Source organism: Colletotrichum lupini, chromosome 2 (genome assembly GCF_023278565.1).
Source record: "Colletotrichum lupini chromosome 2, complete sequence".
Classification (NCBI taxonomy): domain Eukaryota; kingdom Fungi; phylum Ascomycota; class Sordariomycetes; order Glomerellales; family Glomerellaceae; genus Colletotrichum; species Colletotrichum lupini.
This window is the reverse complement of record NC_064675.1, coordinates 1,060,342-1,073,453: the sequence shown is the minus strand read 5'-3', so window position 1 is coordinate 1,073,453 and position 13,112 is coordinate 1,060,342. Positions and strand designations below refer to the sequence as shown.

The 13,112-nt window shown below is 47.2% G+C and overlaps 5 protein-coding genes across 5 annotated transcripts; 3 read left to right on the top strand and 2 right to left on the bottom strand.

Annotated features, from left to right (window-relative positions):
* Nucleotides 1–246: 246 nt before the first annotated feature.
* Nucleotides 247–2,029, top strand: CLUP02_02704 (carboxylesterase; the record flags this gene model as incomplete). The annotated part of the gene is made up of 2 exons (XM_049281734.1): nucleotides 247–714; nucleotides 779–2,029. 2 exons carry the CDS (start codon nucleotides 247–249, stop codon nucleotides 2,027–2,029), a joined length of 1,719 nt encoding a protein of 572 aa, XP_049138877.1.
* Nucleotides 2,030–2,596: 567 nt separating this feature from the next.
* Nucleotides 2,597–3,866, top strand: CLUP02_02703 (oxidoreductase; the record flags this gene model as incomplete). Its single annotated transcript, XM_049281733.1, has 2 exons — nucleotides 2,597–2,657; nucleotides 2,740–3,866. 2 exons carry the CDS (start codon nucleotides 2,597–2,599, stop codon nucleotides 3,864–3,866), a joined length of 1,188 nt encoding a protein of 395 aa, XP_049138876.1.
* A 192-nt stretch (nucleotides 3,867–4,058) lies between these two features.
* CLUP02_02702 (uncharacterized protein) lies at nucleotides 4,059–5,582 on the bottom strand (the record flags this gene model as incomplete). Its single annotated transcript, XM_049281732.1, has 8 exons — nucleotides 4,059–4,167; nucleotides 4,216–4,471; nucleotides 4,539–4,833; nucleotides 4,892–4,945; nucleotides 5,091–5,243; nucleotides 5,314–5,322; nucleotides 5,373–5,443; nucleotides 5,549–5,582. 8 exons carry the CDS (start codon nucleotides 5,580–5,582, stop codon nucleotides 4,059–4,061), a joined length of 981 nt encoding a protein of 326 aa, XP_049138875.1.
* Nucleotides 5,583–7,623: 2,041 nt separating this feature from the next.
* Nucleotides 7,624–8,979, bottom strand: CLUP02_02701 (zinc-binding dehydrogenase; the record flags this gene model as incomplete). Its single annotated transcript, XM_049281731.1, has 4 exons — nucleotides 7,624–7,746; nucleotides 7,827–8,402; nucleotides 8,477–8,645; nucleotides 8,702–8,979. 4 exons carry the CDS (start codon nucleotides 8,977–8,979, stop codon nucleotides 7,624–7,626), a joined length of 1,146 nt encoding a protein of 381 aa, XP_049138874.1.
* Nucleotides 8,980–9,791: 812 nt separating this feature from the next.
* CLUP02_02700 (metallo-beta-lactamase family protein) lies at nucleotides 9,792–10,848 on the top strand (the record flags this gene model as incomplete). The annotated part of the gene is made up of 2 exons (XM_049281730.1): nucleotides 9,792–10,157; nucleotides 10,231–10,848. The coding sequence occupies 2 exons, from the start codon at nucleotides 9,792–9,794 to the stop codon at nucleotides 10,846–10,848; spliced, it is 984 nt and encodes a 327-aa protein (XP_049138873.1).
* Between the last annotated feature and the right edge of the window lie 2,264 nt (nucleotides 10,849–13,112).

Sequence of the window (13,112 nt, the reverse complement as noted above, 5' to 3'; positions counted from 1 at the left end):
ATCGAAATTTGCCCTGGAATGTCGTTCCTGGATCTTCGTGGAGAATTGACTTAAATAGGCCGCGGGAAGCCCTCTCCACGATGGCATTCTCCTTCGAGTCGTTCGAGGCAGCTCATTCGGATCGTCTTCAGCCAAGCTCAATAGTTTGGGTCTATCCTGTGGCTCGCAGCTAGCCCCGTCCTCCCTTTGGTTATTCCCAGTCTGTTCAGCGGATCAAACCGGCAAACGTTCGTCTCTTTTCACACCATGCAGCTTCCCACTCTCGTCTCGTCTCTCTCCCTCCTGGGGGCCGCCTTGGCGGTTTCGGACCATGTCCAGACCTTGGAAGATAGGGCGGTGGCCAACGCGACGGTCGTTCTCAAGACAGCAACTGTCGTCGGAAACGTCATGAACAATGTTGAATCTTTCGGCGGCATTCCCTACGCCAAGCCGCCTACCGGACAATTGCGATTGAAGCCTCCCGTGCGCCTCACAGATAACATTGGAACCTTTGACGCCACCGGCCCGGCGGCTGCCTGCCCGCAGATGGTTTCCTCTTCTGACAGCGACAACATCCTCTTCAACCTGTTGGGAGACATTGCGAACCTTCCTTTCGTCCAGAAGGCGACTGGCCAGACTGAGGACTGCCTAACCATCACGGTGGCTCGTCCTCAGGGCACCACGGCAGATGCGAAGCTGCCCGTGCTCTACTGGATCTTTGGAGGTGGATTTGAGGTATGCCCAGCGCCATCTGAACTTTCGACCAATTCATCCAAAGTACTGACAAAGATTTGTACAGCTCGGATGGTCCTCCATGTACGATGGAACCGGCCTTGTCCAGCACGGTGTCGATATTAGCAAGCCCTTCATTTTCGTCGCCGTGAACTACCGCGTCGCCGGCTTCGGCTTCATGCCCGGCAAGGAGATCCTCGCCGACGGGTCCGCAAACCTTGGTCTCCTCGATCAGAGAATGGGCCTCGAGTGGGTTGCAGACAACATTGCGGCTTTTGGTGGCGATCCGGACAAGGTCACCATCTGGGGCGAGTCTGCCGGCGCAATCTCCGTCTTCGATCAAATGGCTCTGTACAACGGAAATAACAAGTACAACGGCAAAGCGCTCTTCCGCGGTGCCATCATGAACTCTGGCAGCATCGTCCCTACCGACCCCGTCGATTGCCCGAAAGGCCAGGCCGTGTACGATAAGGTCGTCTCAGAGGCAGGCTGCGCCGGCAAGGCCGACACGCTGGCCTGTCTGCGCGGGGTTGACTACACTACCTTCCTGAACGCCGTCACATCTGTCCCTGGAATCCTCTCCTACAACTCTCTCGCTTTGTCTTACCTGCCCCGTCCGGATGGCAAGACTCTTACTGCGAGCCCTGATGTGCTGGCTAAGAACGGCCAGTACGCAGCCGTGCCCATGATCATCGGAGATCAAGAAGATGAAGGCACTCTTTTCGGCATCTTCCAACCCAACCTGACTACCACTGATAAGCTCGTCACGTACCTCAAGAACTACTACTTCGCGACTGCCACCACGGCCCAGATAACTGCTTACGTTAATACCTACGATGATGGCGTGACAGCCGTCATCAACGGCAGCCCTCACCGCACCGGGCTTCTTAACGAGATCTTCCCCGGCTTCAAGCGCCGTTCAGCCGTCCTTGGCGACTTGGTTTTCACCCTAACTCGCCGCGTCTTCCTCACCCTTGCTAGCTCCGTACAGCCCACTGTACCTTCGTGGTCATACCTCTCGTCGTACGACTACGGTACTCCGATCCTGGGTACTTTCCACGGATCCGACTTGCTCCAGGTCTTCTACGGTATCAAGGACAACTACGCCGCGCGAAGCATCCGTACCTATTACACCAACTTTGTCTACGCCTCAGACCCTAACGTGGGCCTCAATGGAGCCTACCCAGCCTGGCCCCAGTGGTCCCAGGGCCAGAATTTGATGCAGTTCTTTGCGGACAAGGCCAGCACTCTGAAGGACGACTTCAGAAAGACGAGTTCCGACTGGATCCTGAATAACGCTGGAAGCTTGTACTTCTAGTGCAGCAAGATCGGAATGGCAGCTGCGAGTTGAAGGAGTTGAGCAAAACAGTGCAATGATTGATCATGATTGACGAAATAACTGGGGAAATCTGGCTACTACATAATGGGTTAAAATTTAATTCTTGACTGAGCGTGAAGAGATCACTTCGTTTTCGCAAATGATGCTTTACACCAATCCTGCTGAAAATTCAAGGTATCTCCGACGCCCTGGAAATAACATTACTTGGCTGGACATATCAACGTTTGTTGTTTTTCATTGATCCTGTCGCCAAGTCCGCGCCGTCGTTTCTATTGCTGTACAGCCAGGAGTATTGTCTCCCAACTAAGGTAGAGATCATACCGAGGTCCCGTGAAGTCATTGGGACTGCATCGGCCATCTTTAGCCCGAACGCCCGAACAGTGCACAATTTTCTCGTTGCTTGAACATCGATCGCCTTAAGATACTCTTAAAAGAGGCCTCTCCCTTCACGGCCTTGTTGTTTAGACGAATGAGCACTTCAGTGTTGCATGAGCTCCATATCAATTGACCACCCATTGGGCCTGGTCTGCACCTCAAGAACTTAAGATGGCACAAGAACCATTTCTGTTGAGGTGGGGGATAATGGCCACTGGAGCCATGTCCGAGTGTATGTCAACTCTAATTATCCCCTTGATGAGACGAACGAGGTCAACCCTCTCACATTAAGCGGTGTTGCTGACACATTGCAGACTTCTGCAAAGACCTCCTGACCAACCCAGCTACTCGCGGAGTGACTGACATTAAGCATGCCATCACCGCAGTCTCATCTTCGAAATACCCTCAAAAAGCGACCGAATTCCTCGCTCGCATCGATCACCACTCACCTACTGAGGTCTCCACATATGGATCATATGCAGCACTTGTTAAAGACCAGAATGTTGACATTGTTTACATCGCCACCCCGCATAGCCACCATTTCCAAAACGCAATGCTAGCGCTCCACGCAGGAAAGAGCATTCTTTGTGAAAAGGCTCTCACTGTCACTGCTGCGCAAGCGCGGCGACTGTACGAAGTTGCAAGAGAGAAGAAGCTCTTCTTCTTGGAAGGTGTCTGGACCAGGTTCTTCCCGCTCAGCGTCAAAATACGCCAGCTTGTCAGCAGCGGAGCTATCGGCCAGATTCATCGTGTTACTGCAGACTTGTCTCGAGCGAACAGCAGCAGAGATTTCGGAAGCAAAAGACTTAATTACGAAGACTCCCATCGCATGGTCAACCCTGACTTGGCCGGAGGTGTCCTACTCGGACTTGGAATCTATCCACTAACCTGGGTTTTCCAAATTCTCTACCATCTCCAACCTGAGAATGAAAAAGAGGAGCCACAGATCCTGTCAGCCGTTCAGAAATATTCTACGGGAGTCGATGAGTCGGCCACGATCATCCTCAACTTCCCAAAGCACGGAACAGTGGGTATAGCCACATCATCGCTTCGGGTTGCAACAGATCCTGGCATTTCCGGCACCCAAGCGATCCGAATCCAAGGCTCACATGGCGAAATACAAGTGGAAAATCCGGCGTACAAGCCTCAATCTTTCAAGATAATTACCATGTCGGAGACGGGAGCTGTTGAGAAGGTTTTTGAATACCCTCATCCGCAAGATAGCGAAAGGAGTTGGGGAAATGGCACATTTTGGGAAGCAGACGAAGCTGCACGTTGCATAAGGGACGGCAAATTGGAAAGCGATACTATGCCGTGGTCTGAGAGCATACTCGTCATGGAAACTATGGACAAGGTATTGAAAGACGCCGGAATATTCTATCCTGAGTTGATCGCTACAGACGAGTTTGACCCTCTTAGTCCGCTCAATACCGGTGGATGATTGAAAGTAAATAATTATAGTCATCTTTACTTAGGTTTACCCAAGTATGAAAAGGCGATCAGAAGCGATCTTGAATTCTACTTCCCCAACGGTATGCGTGAGTGTCAGAAGATTAACGAACTTGTCGTTCGGCCTCTGTCATTTTGGAGGCTTAGAGGGTAAAGCGGTCCTTCAAATCATCTGGAGATTTCATTACGAGGCCTGAGCTAGATGTATTAAGCCAATACTAGTTTTATGGCCGTGGTATTGACAGGCGGGATATCTGGCTTTGGCCCAGCCCAGATTGAACAACCCCCAAGTTCTAGCCAAATTGTCGGAGTTACAAGGCCTCGTAGTGACAGAGCCTCACTGAGAGCCCCAGGTCTTCTGCAGGTACTCCTCAATGGTGGTTGGTTTGAATTCAGGAAGCAACTTATTCCACTCATCAGTTGTTGCCCATGTGCCTCGAGCAGTCGAAATTGTCGCTCCGATAACGACTACGTTGCTGAAATACTCCTTCTGCTCCGCTGGAACACCAGGAACGTCAATTTCAGGGGCGAAGTCTGTCTTGACAATGCCTGCCTTGAGGTCCTCAAGCTTCAATCTGTCGACCTGGAAGGGTTTTCCTAAATGACGTGTTATTTATACGTAGCTAATCGAGAGAGCTGCGATGAAAACGGGTTATGGACGGACCTCTGTACCTTTCTCCCAGCTTAATGAGTTCTCCAATGGTGACTCTATCGCCGGTGATACCGCCCACAACAGGCCAATCGCCTTCGTAATCGACGGCTCGTGCAGCTACCTCCGCAATGTCTTCGATGGTAGTGATTGACATTTCGGCACTCTCAGACCCCTCGAGAATGAAGGCAGTAGCCTTCTCGAAATCTATGAAGGTAGCATAATCGATCTGGTAGTACTTGGTGGTCTGATGAGGATACCCCAAGTAGTTCATGAAAGCTCCTGGCTGGAACAAACTGTACTCAATCACCTAGGATTTGATCAGAATATGAAGCACTCAATATTTCGAACCCTCAAACTTAACCAACCTTTTTGCTCTTGTTGATGTCTTCCAAGTATTTCTTGACTTCCAGCTTGTTGGCCTACCAAGACGTGTACTCAATCACGTCAGACAGGTTGTTGTTCCTTAGGCCCGCTCTGTTAGCAACAGAAGTATTGAGGACAAATTGAGCGAACGAGGAGTAGCGATACTTACGTTGCCCACTCACTGGGAGCAAAGCGCTTCACCTCAGCCTTGATCGATGCATCGATAAGACGCTTGGCTGTCTCCGCATTCGGGTCGGTGTGAGCCACGATAAAAGAGAGAACAGTCTCAACACCGTCGAGAATCTCTACTAGCTCCTTCTCGTCTTGATAAGAAGTCTGGATGTACCTCACTCCCTGAAATTGGGGTAGAGATAAAGGGTCCTGGACTGGATTTAGAACAAAAGGACTGGCAGCTTGCGTGCACCCAAGTAGACTGAAGCATTGTTTGCTTGAAACTTCTTTTAGGGGGGGCCTATAGCTTACCTTGCGGACCAATCCAAGGATCTCATGTTTTCCGGCGGCGGCCAACTTGTCAATGACCTCAAGGGCGAGCTCTGAACGTCACTTGTTAGCCGTGACATTCACTCTCAGAGGAGTGGATTCTGTCTCTAGCGAGCAATTTGGGAAGCTTCACTGCCTGAGATGAAGTCTTAACTCACTCCCGGAAGCACCAGCAATAGCGACTCTGACCATATTGATGAGATTATAAGTTGGATAGAAGGAAGCTTATGCGTGAACAGACAGCGGACGGTTTCGTTAGGTTGTAGATGGCCTCTAAGTTCAAACTTGAGTCTCTAGAGTTCAAGGAGCCTCTTATACTTGACAAAAGTGCAGACACCAAAGTCCGTCAGCTTTGTGAGGCAGTGAAGGGACATCTCCGCTCCATAATCCGCTATCTCTTGCTCATTGACATCGTTTCCGGTCGTCGTGGTGCCATACATCGACGAAGCGGGATACGCGGGATTCACTTCAAACGGCATAGCAAGCCACTTCATTCGTTTTAGGACGTTTTCCAAAACCTCCGCCAGTGGAATTTAATTGGTGAATGACCCATTGCTGAAGGATATGCCACATCCACGCTGGAGGCTGGCGGGGTTCCGCAATTCCGCAGCCATTCAAACTCCGCCGTCAGCATCGGCTCCCTTAGCCGGCCTATCTCCACGGTGCCGGCCATATGGCTACCAATCTTCCCGCACCGCCGGATCGCACAGAATTTATTCACCGCTGATGTATACTTGAACTTCAAAGCATGCATAGTGAAGGACAACTTCCACGTAATTCATGCTGTCATGCGTTCCCGTGGCTTTTAACAACACCTTGTCCCATCAGGTACTATGCTTTTGCTCCGACCGTCAATCTAGAATATCCTGTATTCAACTTTGCATGCTATTTCGGCATCGGTGACCAAGGTATGCTCTTTTCAAAACGGCAACTACTTTCTCGGGAATACTCGCGCCAGAATCATTCCTTGAATTCATGGTCGCACAAACCTAAAGCTCCAAACATAATGGTCTTACCTACAACCAAAAAGTTCCATCCAAACTATATCGCACTCTAGGAGTTATGGCTTTGCCACTGAGCGGCAAGGCTGATATTTTGATGGTTGCTATCAATCTCCGAATCAGTCGCATGTCAGCCGCGATGAAAGCGACAAAGGTTGCATGATTCGCGTTGGAGAGTGGGATGACAAGCCTCAGCAATACCCCACCACCTTACGTGGACCTCCTTCCTTCCTTAGCTACGTGTTCAGTCATCTAATCTGTAGTCAAAAGTCCGTGTTAGCTTCAGAAACTCACCACTGGCCTTGGAATCTCCATTATCACCTCCCTGGCAGCTATCTACTCGAACCGAATTCATTCGATCTCGTTCCTGTTTACTTCAGAGGTGTGCTGTGGCACCTGCATTATTCCATCAACTGCGAGATGACTTCGGTACATCAGCCTCCAGTTTTCTCTGACAGCCGAATTTTAGAGTTAAGTGTATCAGATGGGAGTTAAATAGCAGCAATTCGGATTACCATAGAGTGATACAAGAGGTACGTAGCTATGTACCGACGTTATCCCGCAGTTGATGGGATAATGGACGTCCAAGCCATCACATTTTTCTGCTTCGGGGCATTACTAATAACTACTCCGATGTTTTCTCCGGCTTGTGCATGTACTAAATGTCCCGTTGTAAAAAGGCAAAGTAAGATGCACGTGGCGTTGGGGGGGGGGGGGAAGCACCATCATGCCGATCACCTTAATCGGGCAATATTCCGCCGTAAAGCTCTGAGTTACAGGAAAAGTCGTTTGCAGCACATCATGTTGAGGTCCACACTGACTCCATAGAGATGTACTGATAAGGCATAACAGACTCATGAGGGGTTCGAATTACCCATTACGGATAGGGAAAACCTAAGCACTCTCACGGGTGATACACTCTGGTCAACACCGATGGTCGGAAAGTAACGACCTCGGTACGATTATACATCCGTCTACTGCTGTATGGGTAAAAGTCACAACAAAAGCTTGAATTATTAACATCATGGTTCTTGGTAAGCGAAAGCCCTAGTCGACGGCGAACTTGGCTACAAGATTGCCCACATAGGAGTCGGCTTGTCAATCTGCTTACGAAAGTGAGTTTTACTCGCTGAATCCAACGTCAAATGGCGTTGACGGTCTAGGCAAGACACGTATTGCCACGATATAGAGATAGTCAGGTAAACAAAGATTGCATTGGAGATATCTCCTTTCTACCGAGTGGGGCGTCGAAAGACTAGAAGTTTGTCCTCGACCAAACCAGTTATAGAGATGCATGCGCCTGTAAGAAGTGGACTTCGGATAACGTTCGCCCTAGATACTTGAAGTATCCACGCCTACACTTCGTACGTGCACATTGTCAACATTATCGACCCGACGTCTCTCAAAGTGTGTACACCAATTTCCCGCCGCTGACCTTGCCCGACTTGGACTCCTGCAAGCCGACCAAGACTCCCTGCAGCCCGCTGCCGCCTTTGTTCAATATCACAGGGGGCGGCTTCACCTTGCCGTTCGCCAGCAGTCCACGACTCAGCTCCCAAAACATCTTGCCAAACTCCAGGTCTTGAGCATTGGCCTCATACGTCTGGAAGAAGCCAAAGGGCTCACCGAAGACGGTGTAGTACAAACTCGTCCCGATCTTGACGTGAGGGTTGGCTTGCAGCCCCTTCCCGGCTGAGATGGGCAACAGGTTAGCGATCGAGCCGCCCTTGGTCGACAGCGCCTTGGCGCAGAGGATACCAGACTCTTCGGTGCTCTGGCAATCCCATGCGAGTGTTAAGCCGTTTTGAGTATACTCCCGGATATCCTTGCTCACGGTAGGGATCCGGTAGTCGAAGACGATGTCAGCGCCGAGCGACTTGACAAAGTTAAAGTTGTGTGGCGAGGCTGTAGTGATGACGCTGAAGCCGGAAAGCTTAGCGTACTGGATGCCAAAGATGCCCATGGCGGTGCTTCCACCGTTGATCAAAATAGGCGCAGACTTTTCGGCGGGCTATGTGGGCAGTGGAAGCTTGAGCGTCTGATACAGAGCTTGACCCTAACGAATGCGTTTCTCGCATTAGCCACTGTTATCTTACAAGAGGAACATTCTTGAGCTGTACGCACGACGGTGGTAATAGCAATGCCGAGGGTAGCAGCCTGTTCATCAGAAAGGTTGTCGGGGATGAGAATCTGCAGATCACTCTTCACAACAATATACCTTGCGAAGCTGCCATCAACTTCTCTCAACGCGTTCCTTACTCCTGTCAGCACATCGTATTGAACTTTTCTCAAAAAAAGACAGAGACGCACGAGCCATTAACTGGGCCGCAAATCCGATCGCCCACCTTGAAGCCCTTGGTGACACCAGGCCCAACTTCGACCACGACGCCGGAATAGTCGCAGCCCACCCAACTACCGACACAGCCAGCGTGGTCGGCGGCTTCCACGTGCTTCCAGTCTGTAGGATTGATTGCCACAGCAGAGGTTTTGACGAGAAGGTAGTCAGCCGCTGGCAGGCCTGGGACGAGGACGTCGACCACCTGGGCATTTCCAGCGGAAACAGTCTTGACTGCTTGATTTTGCGCCATTGTGATTCGATAAGATCTGGTATTTTTGAAGTAAATTTTGACAGTGTAGCGAGAGTCCGTGGAAAGTCCGTCTTATATGAGATGCAATCGAGCTCATAGGAATTGCAGATCGAGTTGGGCAGTACCAATCGTGGATCCAGGATTCGTTCGGTCTCTTTATATCGTATGGCTTTAGGGCGGAATTCCTCCGCCGTCTCTACGTCACTTGAAGATTGCGAAAACAGAGTCATGATAGAAGGTTCGTATCGTGGCAATTGCGCGGCAAACACCCCAGGCGATGGGTGCCATTACCAAGCTGGACCATAGAACAAACTGGAATTTTGACTATCTACATAGCGTGCCTTGAAATTCGCCAGTGCACTTCTAGAGGATGCCAGCAATGAGACTATCGAGATTCCTGTGACAGTGCTTGGCATGGGGCAGGTCCACACTACCTGGGTGCGTGGCCTTGCACAAGCTCCATCAACCTCAAGTCTTTGGACTGGCTCTGACTAAGTGTGCCCATTTTTCGATTTGTACAACCGGCACTTTTCTGCAACCGTCCGACCAACAGCTCGAAAACCGCGTGAAGAGAATATCTCGACGAGAAGTTTTCCACTTGGTCGGTGACTCCGGGGATTGTACTGCCATCAATATGTAATCAAAAATTAAGCTTGGCAATAATGCCAGTTACGAGGATTTCAAGCGGCCGCTGAAGTATTAAGCGAAAGGCAATTCCATCTGAATATGGATTGCACAACGCTTACTCGTCTTTCCCAATAAACTATTTCTCAATCCTGAAGTTATCGCTTCGCTCCATGAATACAGGCACCATGAAGTCTTTCAACCTCATGGCCCTCGCGCTCTCGCGGGCACTTGCCGTTCGCGCAGTATGCTCTTCGGTCCTGCGAGTCGAGAATTTCATCAGTTCGGGCCCGTCTCTTGACATGGTCTCTTCCTTGATTATTGGCTCCGAGGCGGCTTTGCTTATCGACATGCCCCTCGCGGTTCCGCAGGCCGAGGAGCTCGCGGCCTGGGTGGTCAAGACCACCGACAAGCCCCTAGTGGCCGCCTTTACCACACATTTCCACCCCGACCACTACCTCAGCGGTTCCGCGTTCCTAGCTCACTTTCCCGAAACAAAGTATTACGCCAACTCTAAGGCTGTGGCCCTAATCAAGAATGAAGTTGAGGAAAAGGTGAAATCAGGGCAATTCCCTTTTCTACCTCCAACTTGAAGACTAGAGTCGCTAACACAGTTCCCCTCTACAGCTGAAAGTCTGGAGCGGCATCCTTGGAGCCGACGCTGTGGTCGAAAAGGCCACTGTCCCAACTCCCTATGACTTTACCTTTTTCGCCCTGCCTGGCAACGAGAACGAGCCCATCGAGCTCCTGAGTCCTCTGGTTGCCGACACCATCGACGAGACCCTCTTCTGGATACCCTCCATCAAGACCCTCATTGCCGGCGACTCTGTCTATAGTCACACCGTCCATCTCTGGCTCGCCGACTTGCTCTCCCCCGCGCTGACCTCCGCCTGGCTCTCGACCCTAGACTTCATTCAGCACCTCAAGCCGGCTGTCATCATCCCCGGTCATGCCCTATCTGTCGAGGGTTTCGGACCGTCCGTCGACGTCGAGCATTCCCGCAGATACGTGTCCTTCTTCCAGAAGGAGATCGAAGCTAAGGGTTTGGACTTCTTTACGCCCGCGGATATTGTCGGCATGCTGGACGGCGCGTTCCCCGGCCTGCTCAACGGCACGTCCCAGACCTCCAAGACGCTCGTTGACATTAGCGGAGACCAGTTCGGCCGCAACGGCACTCGTCAGGTTCACTATGTTCACCTTGCCTCATATAACAACACCGCCGAGCTTGAGGGCTGGAAGCTCTAAGGAAAATTCCAGAGACTCGCAAAAGAATATGATTTGCTTAGACCGTGAGGTGGGATTTTACGTAGTTGGGGCACGATATCACAATGTAAAATGCGCAACATTGCATGCCCAGCTTACCTTAAGGCCAAAGGATGCAGGCTACGTATGTTAGAGGAAATCAGATGTTGTTTCTTCAACTCCAGGAGCATTGTCCGGGATTTTGACTGTGACCCCTTCTGGTCATGGCCTTGAGAAGGTCAAGGAATATAATACACCAGTCATACAGTAATACATCAATTCACGCAGTGAAAGCTTTCGACATGGTGACGCTTTCAGACATTCCTTCTTACTCAAAAGCTGTTTTCCCTATTATCTTCGTACATGAAAAGCTGCGTACACAACCATTCCTGCCCAGTGCTAGGCTGGACATTCATTCCGTCGAATTTTTCACATTCTCTTGGCCTGAATATGATAAAATCCTGGCGTCCCCGTACAGGGTGCCCTAACATCCCCACGCGTGGTTAAAGCAGATGCTAGCGGCTGAGATTGAACAAGTGACCATTAGGCTCCATAGGCCTTGCCAGGTGTACGCTTAGACACCATGCCGGCACGTAGGGATCGGTATGCATAACAGCCTTGCCTTACTCAAGCTATTGGAAATGTAACTGTTCGCATGAAACCGTCAGGAAGGATCGGAGGCAGCATCTATCAGGTTAGCAGTGCTAACCGCGGCTCACTGACCAACTACTGAATTACTATTGAGAACGTCCTTGTGGACGGTATAAGTGTCATAATGGAATCTTAGATAAATATTAGCTATTAATATCCCTATTATAGGGTAGTTAGTTCGAACCGTAGTTAATAAAAAGATTAATTAAACTATATAAATATTTGCGTAATAAGTATAAAAAGGAGGTTCTAACCGTAAGTTAGGCTAGCTACGATAATTATAAATAAGGCCCTTAATTAGCCCCTATATAGTTAGTTATATACTACGGTTAAATTAGATTTTTAATCTAATACTAACTTTCTCTTTTTTTTATTAATTTAATTATTATACTTAGAAATATAATTTAACCTCGGGCCCGTTTACTAAGTCGTCTCCTTTTCTTATTTCTTTTATTTTTTTTATATAACCTATCCTTTTATTTATATAATAACTTTTTTATTATTTATAAATTACTCTAACCCCTTATTAAATACTACTTTTATAAAAGCGTTTACGAGGTTATTTTTATTATTAATCTAATAAATCTCGAGTATCTCGTACTTTTTATACGATTATTTAAGAGCTATAATATTAATTATAAGCCTTTTTTTTTTAATTTAATAAGGTATTTATATAACGAGTAAAAATTAATATAAATAATTATTAAAATCGGTAGAAAGCTAAGTTAATTAGTAATCCTCTTTAGTATTATTAAAATTATATAGGTAAGATTAACGCCGTTAACTATATTATAAACTTTTAATATAAGTATATTTCTCGTTATTTACTTACTTTTAATTAATAATTAATAAATTATAGTACTATATATAGTAAATTCGCTTTTACTTATATTTTTATTAACTAAGATAATAATATACCCTAATTATAAAATAAAGTCGTTATTATTTATAAATAACTTATTAACGAAGACGTAGAGCTTATTAATTATAAAGTTAATTAAGTAATAAACGAGGCCTTAATTAAGATTCGTTTATTATTATTTAAGCTATTTATTAAGTATTTTAATAGCTTATTTAGTTAAATTTATAGCTTATATTATTTTAATGTAATTAAAAGTTACCTCGGGCTAATAAATACTCGTAATATATACCCCTTATACGAGCTTAGTTTTATATTACTTTTTAATATTAATTATATTTAGATTAATAAAGTTAATTTTTTTATTTTACCCCTTTTAATAAAAAACGATAGGTTCCTTTTTAATAATAAGAATTTTATTATTAAATACTAGGGGGGTATTTATTATAAGGACCTTTTTGAATTTTATTACAAAGCCCGCTTTTTAAAACTCCTTATCCTTCCTTTTTATAAAATCAATATTAAATAGGCTTAATATATTATTAATTTATATTCTAACGATCTTAAATTAATTACTTTTATACTTAGAAATTAATAAATATAGGTCGTACGTAAATATAATTATTAATAATTAATTAATATAAAAATCGTAGTAAGTAGCTTATTAATAAGTACCCGATTTTGCGAGCTTATATAGTAACTTAAGTACTTTAATAATCGTACTTTTTAAGTACTTATTAGCTATTTCTTTTAGTAA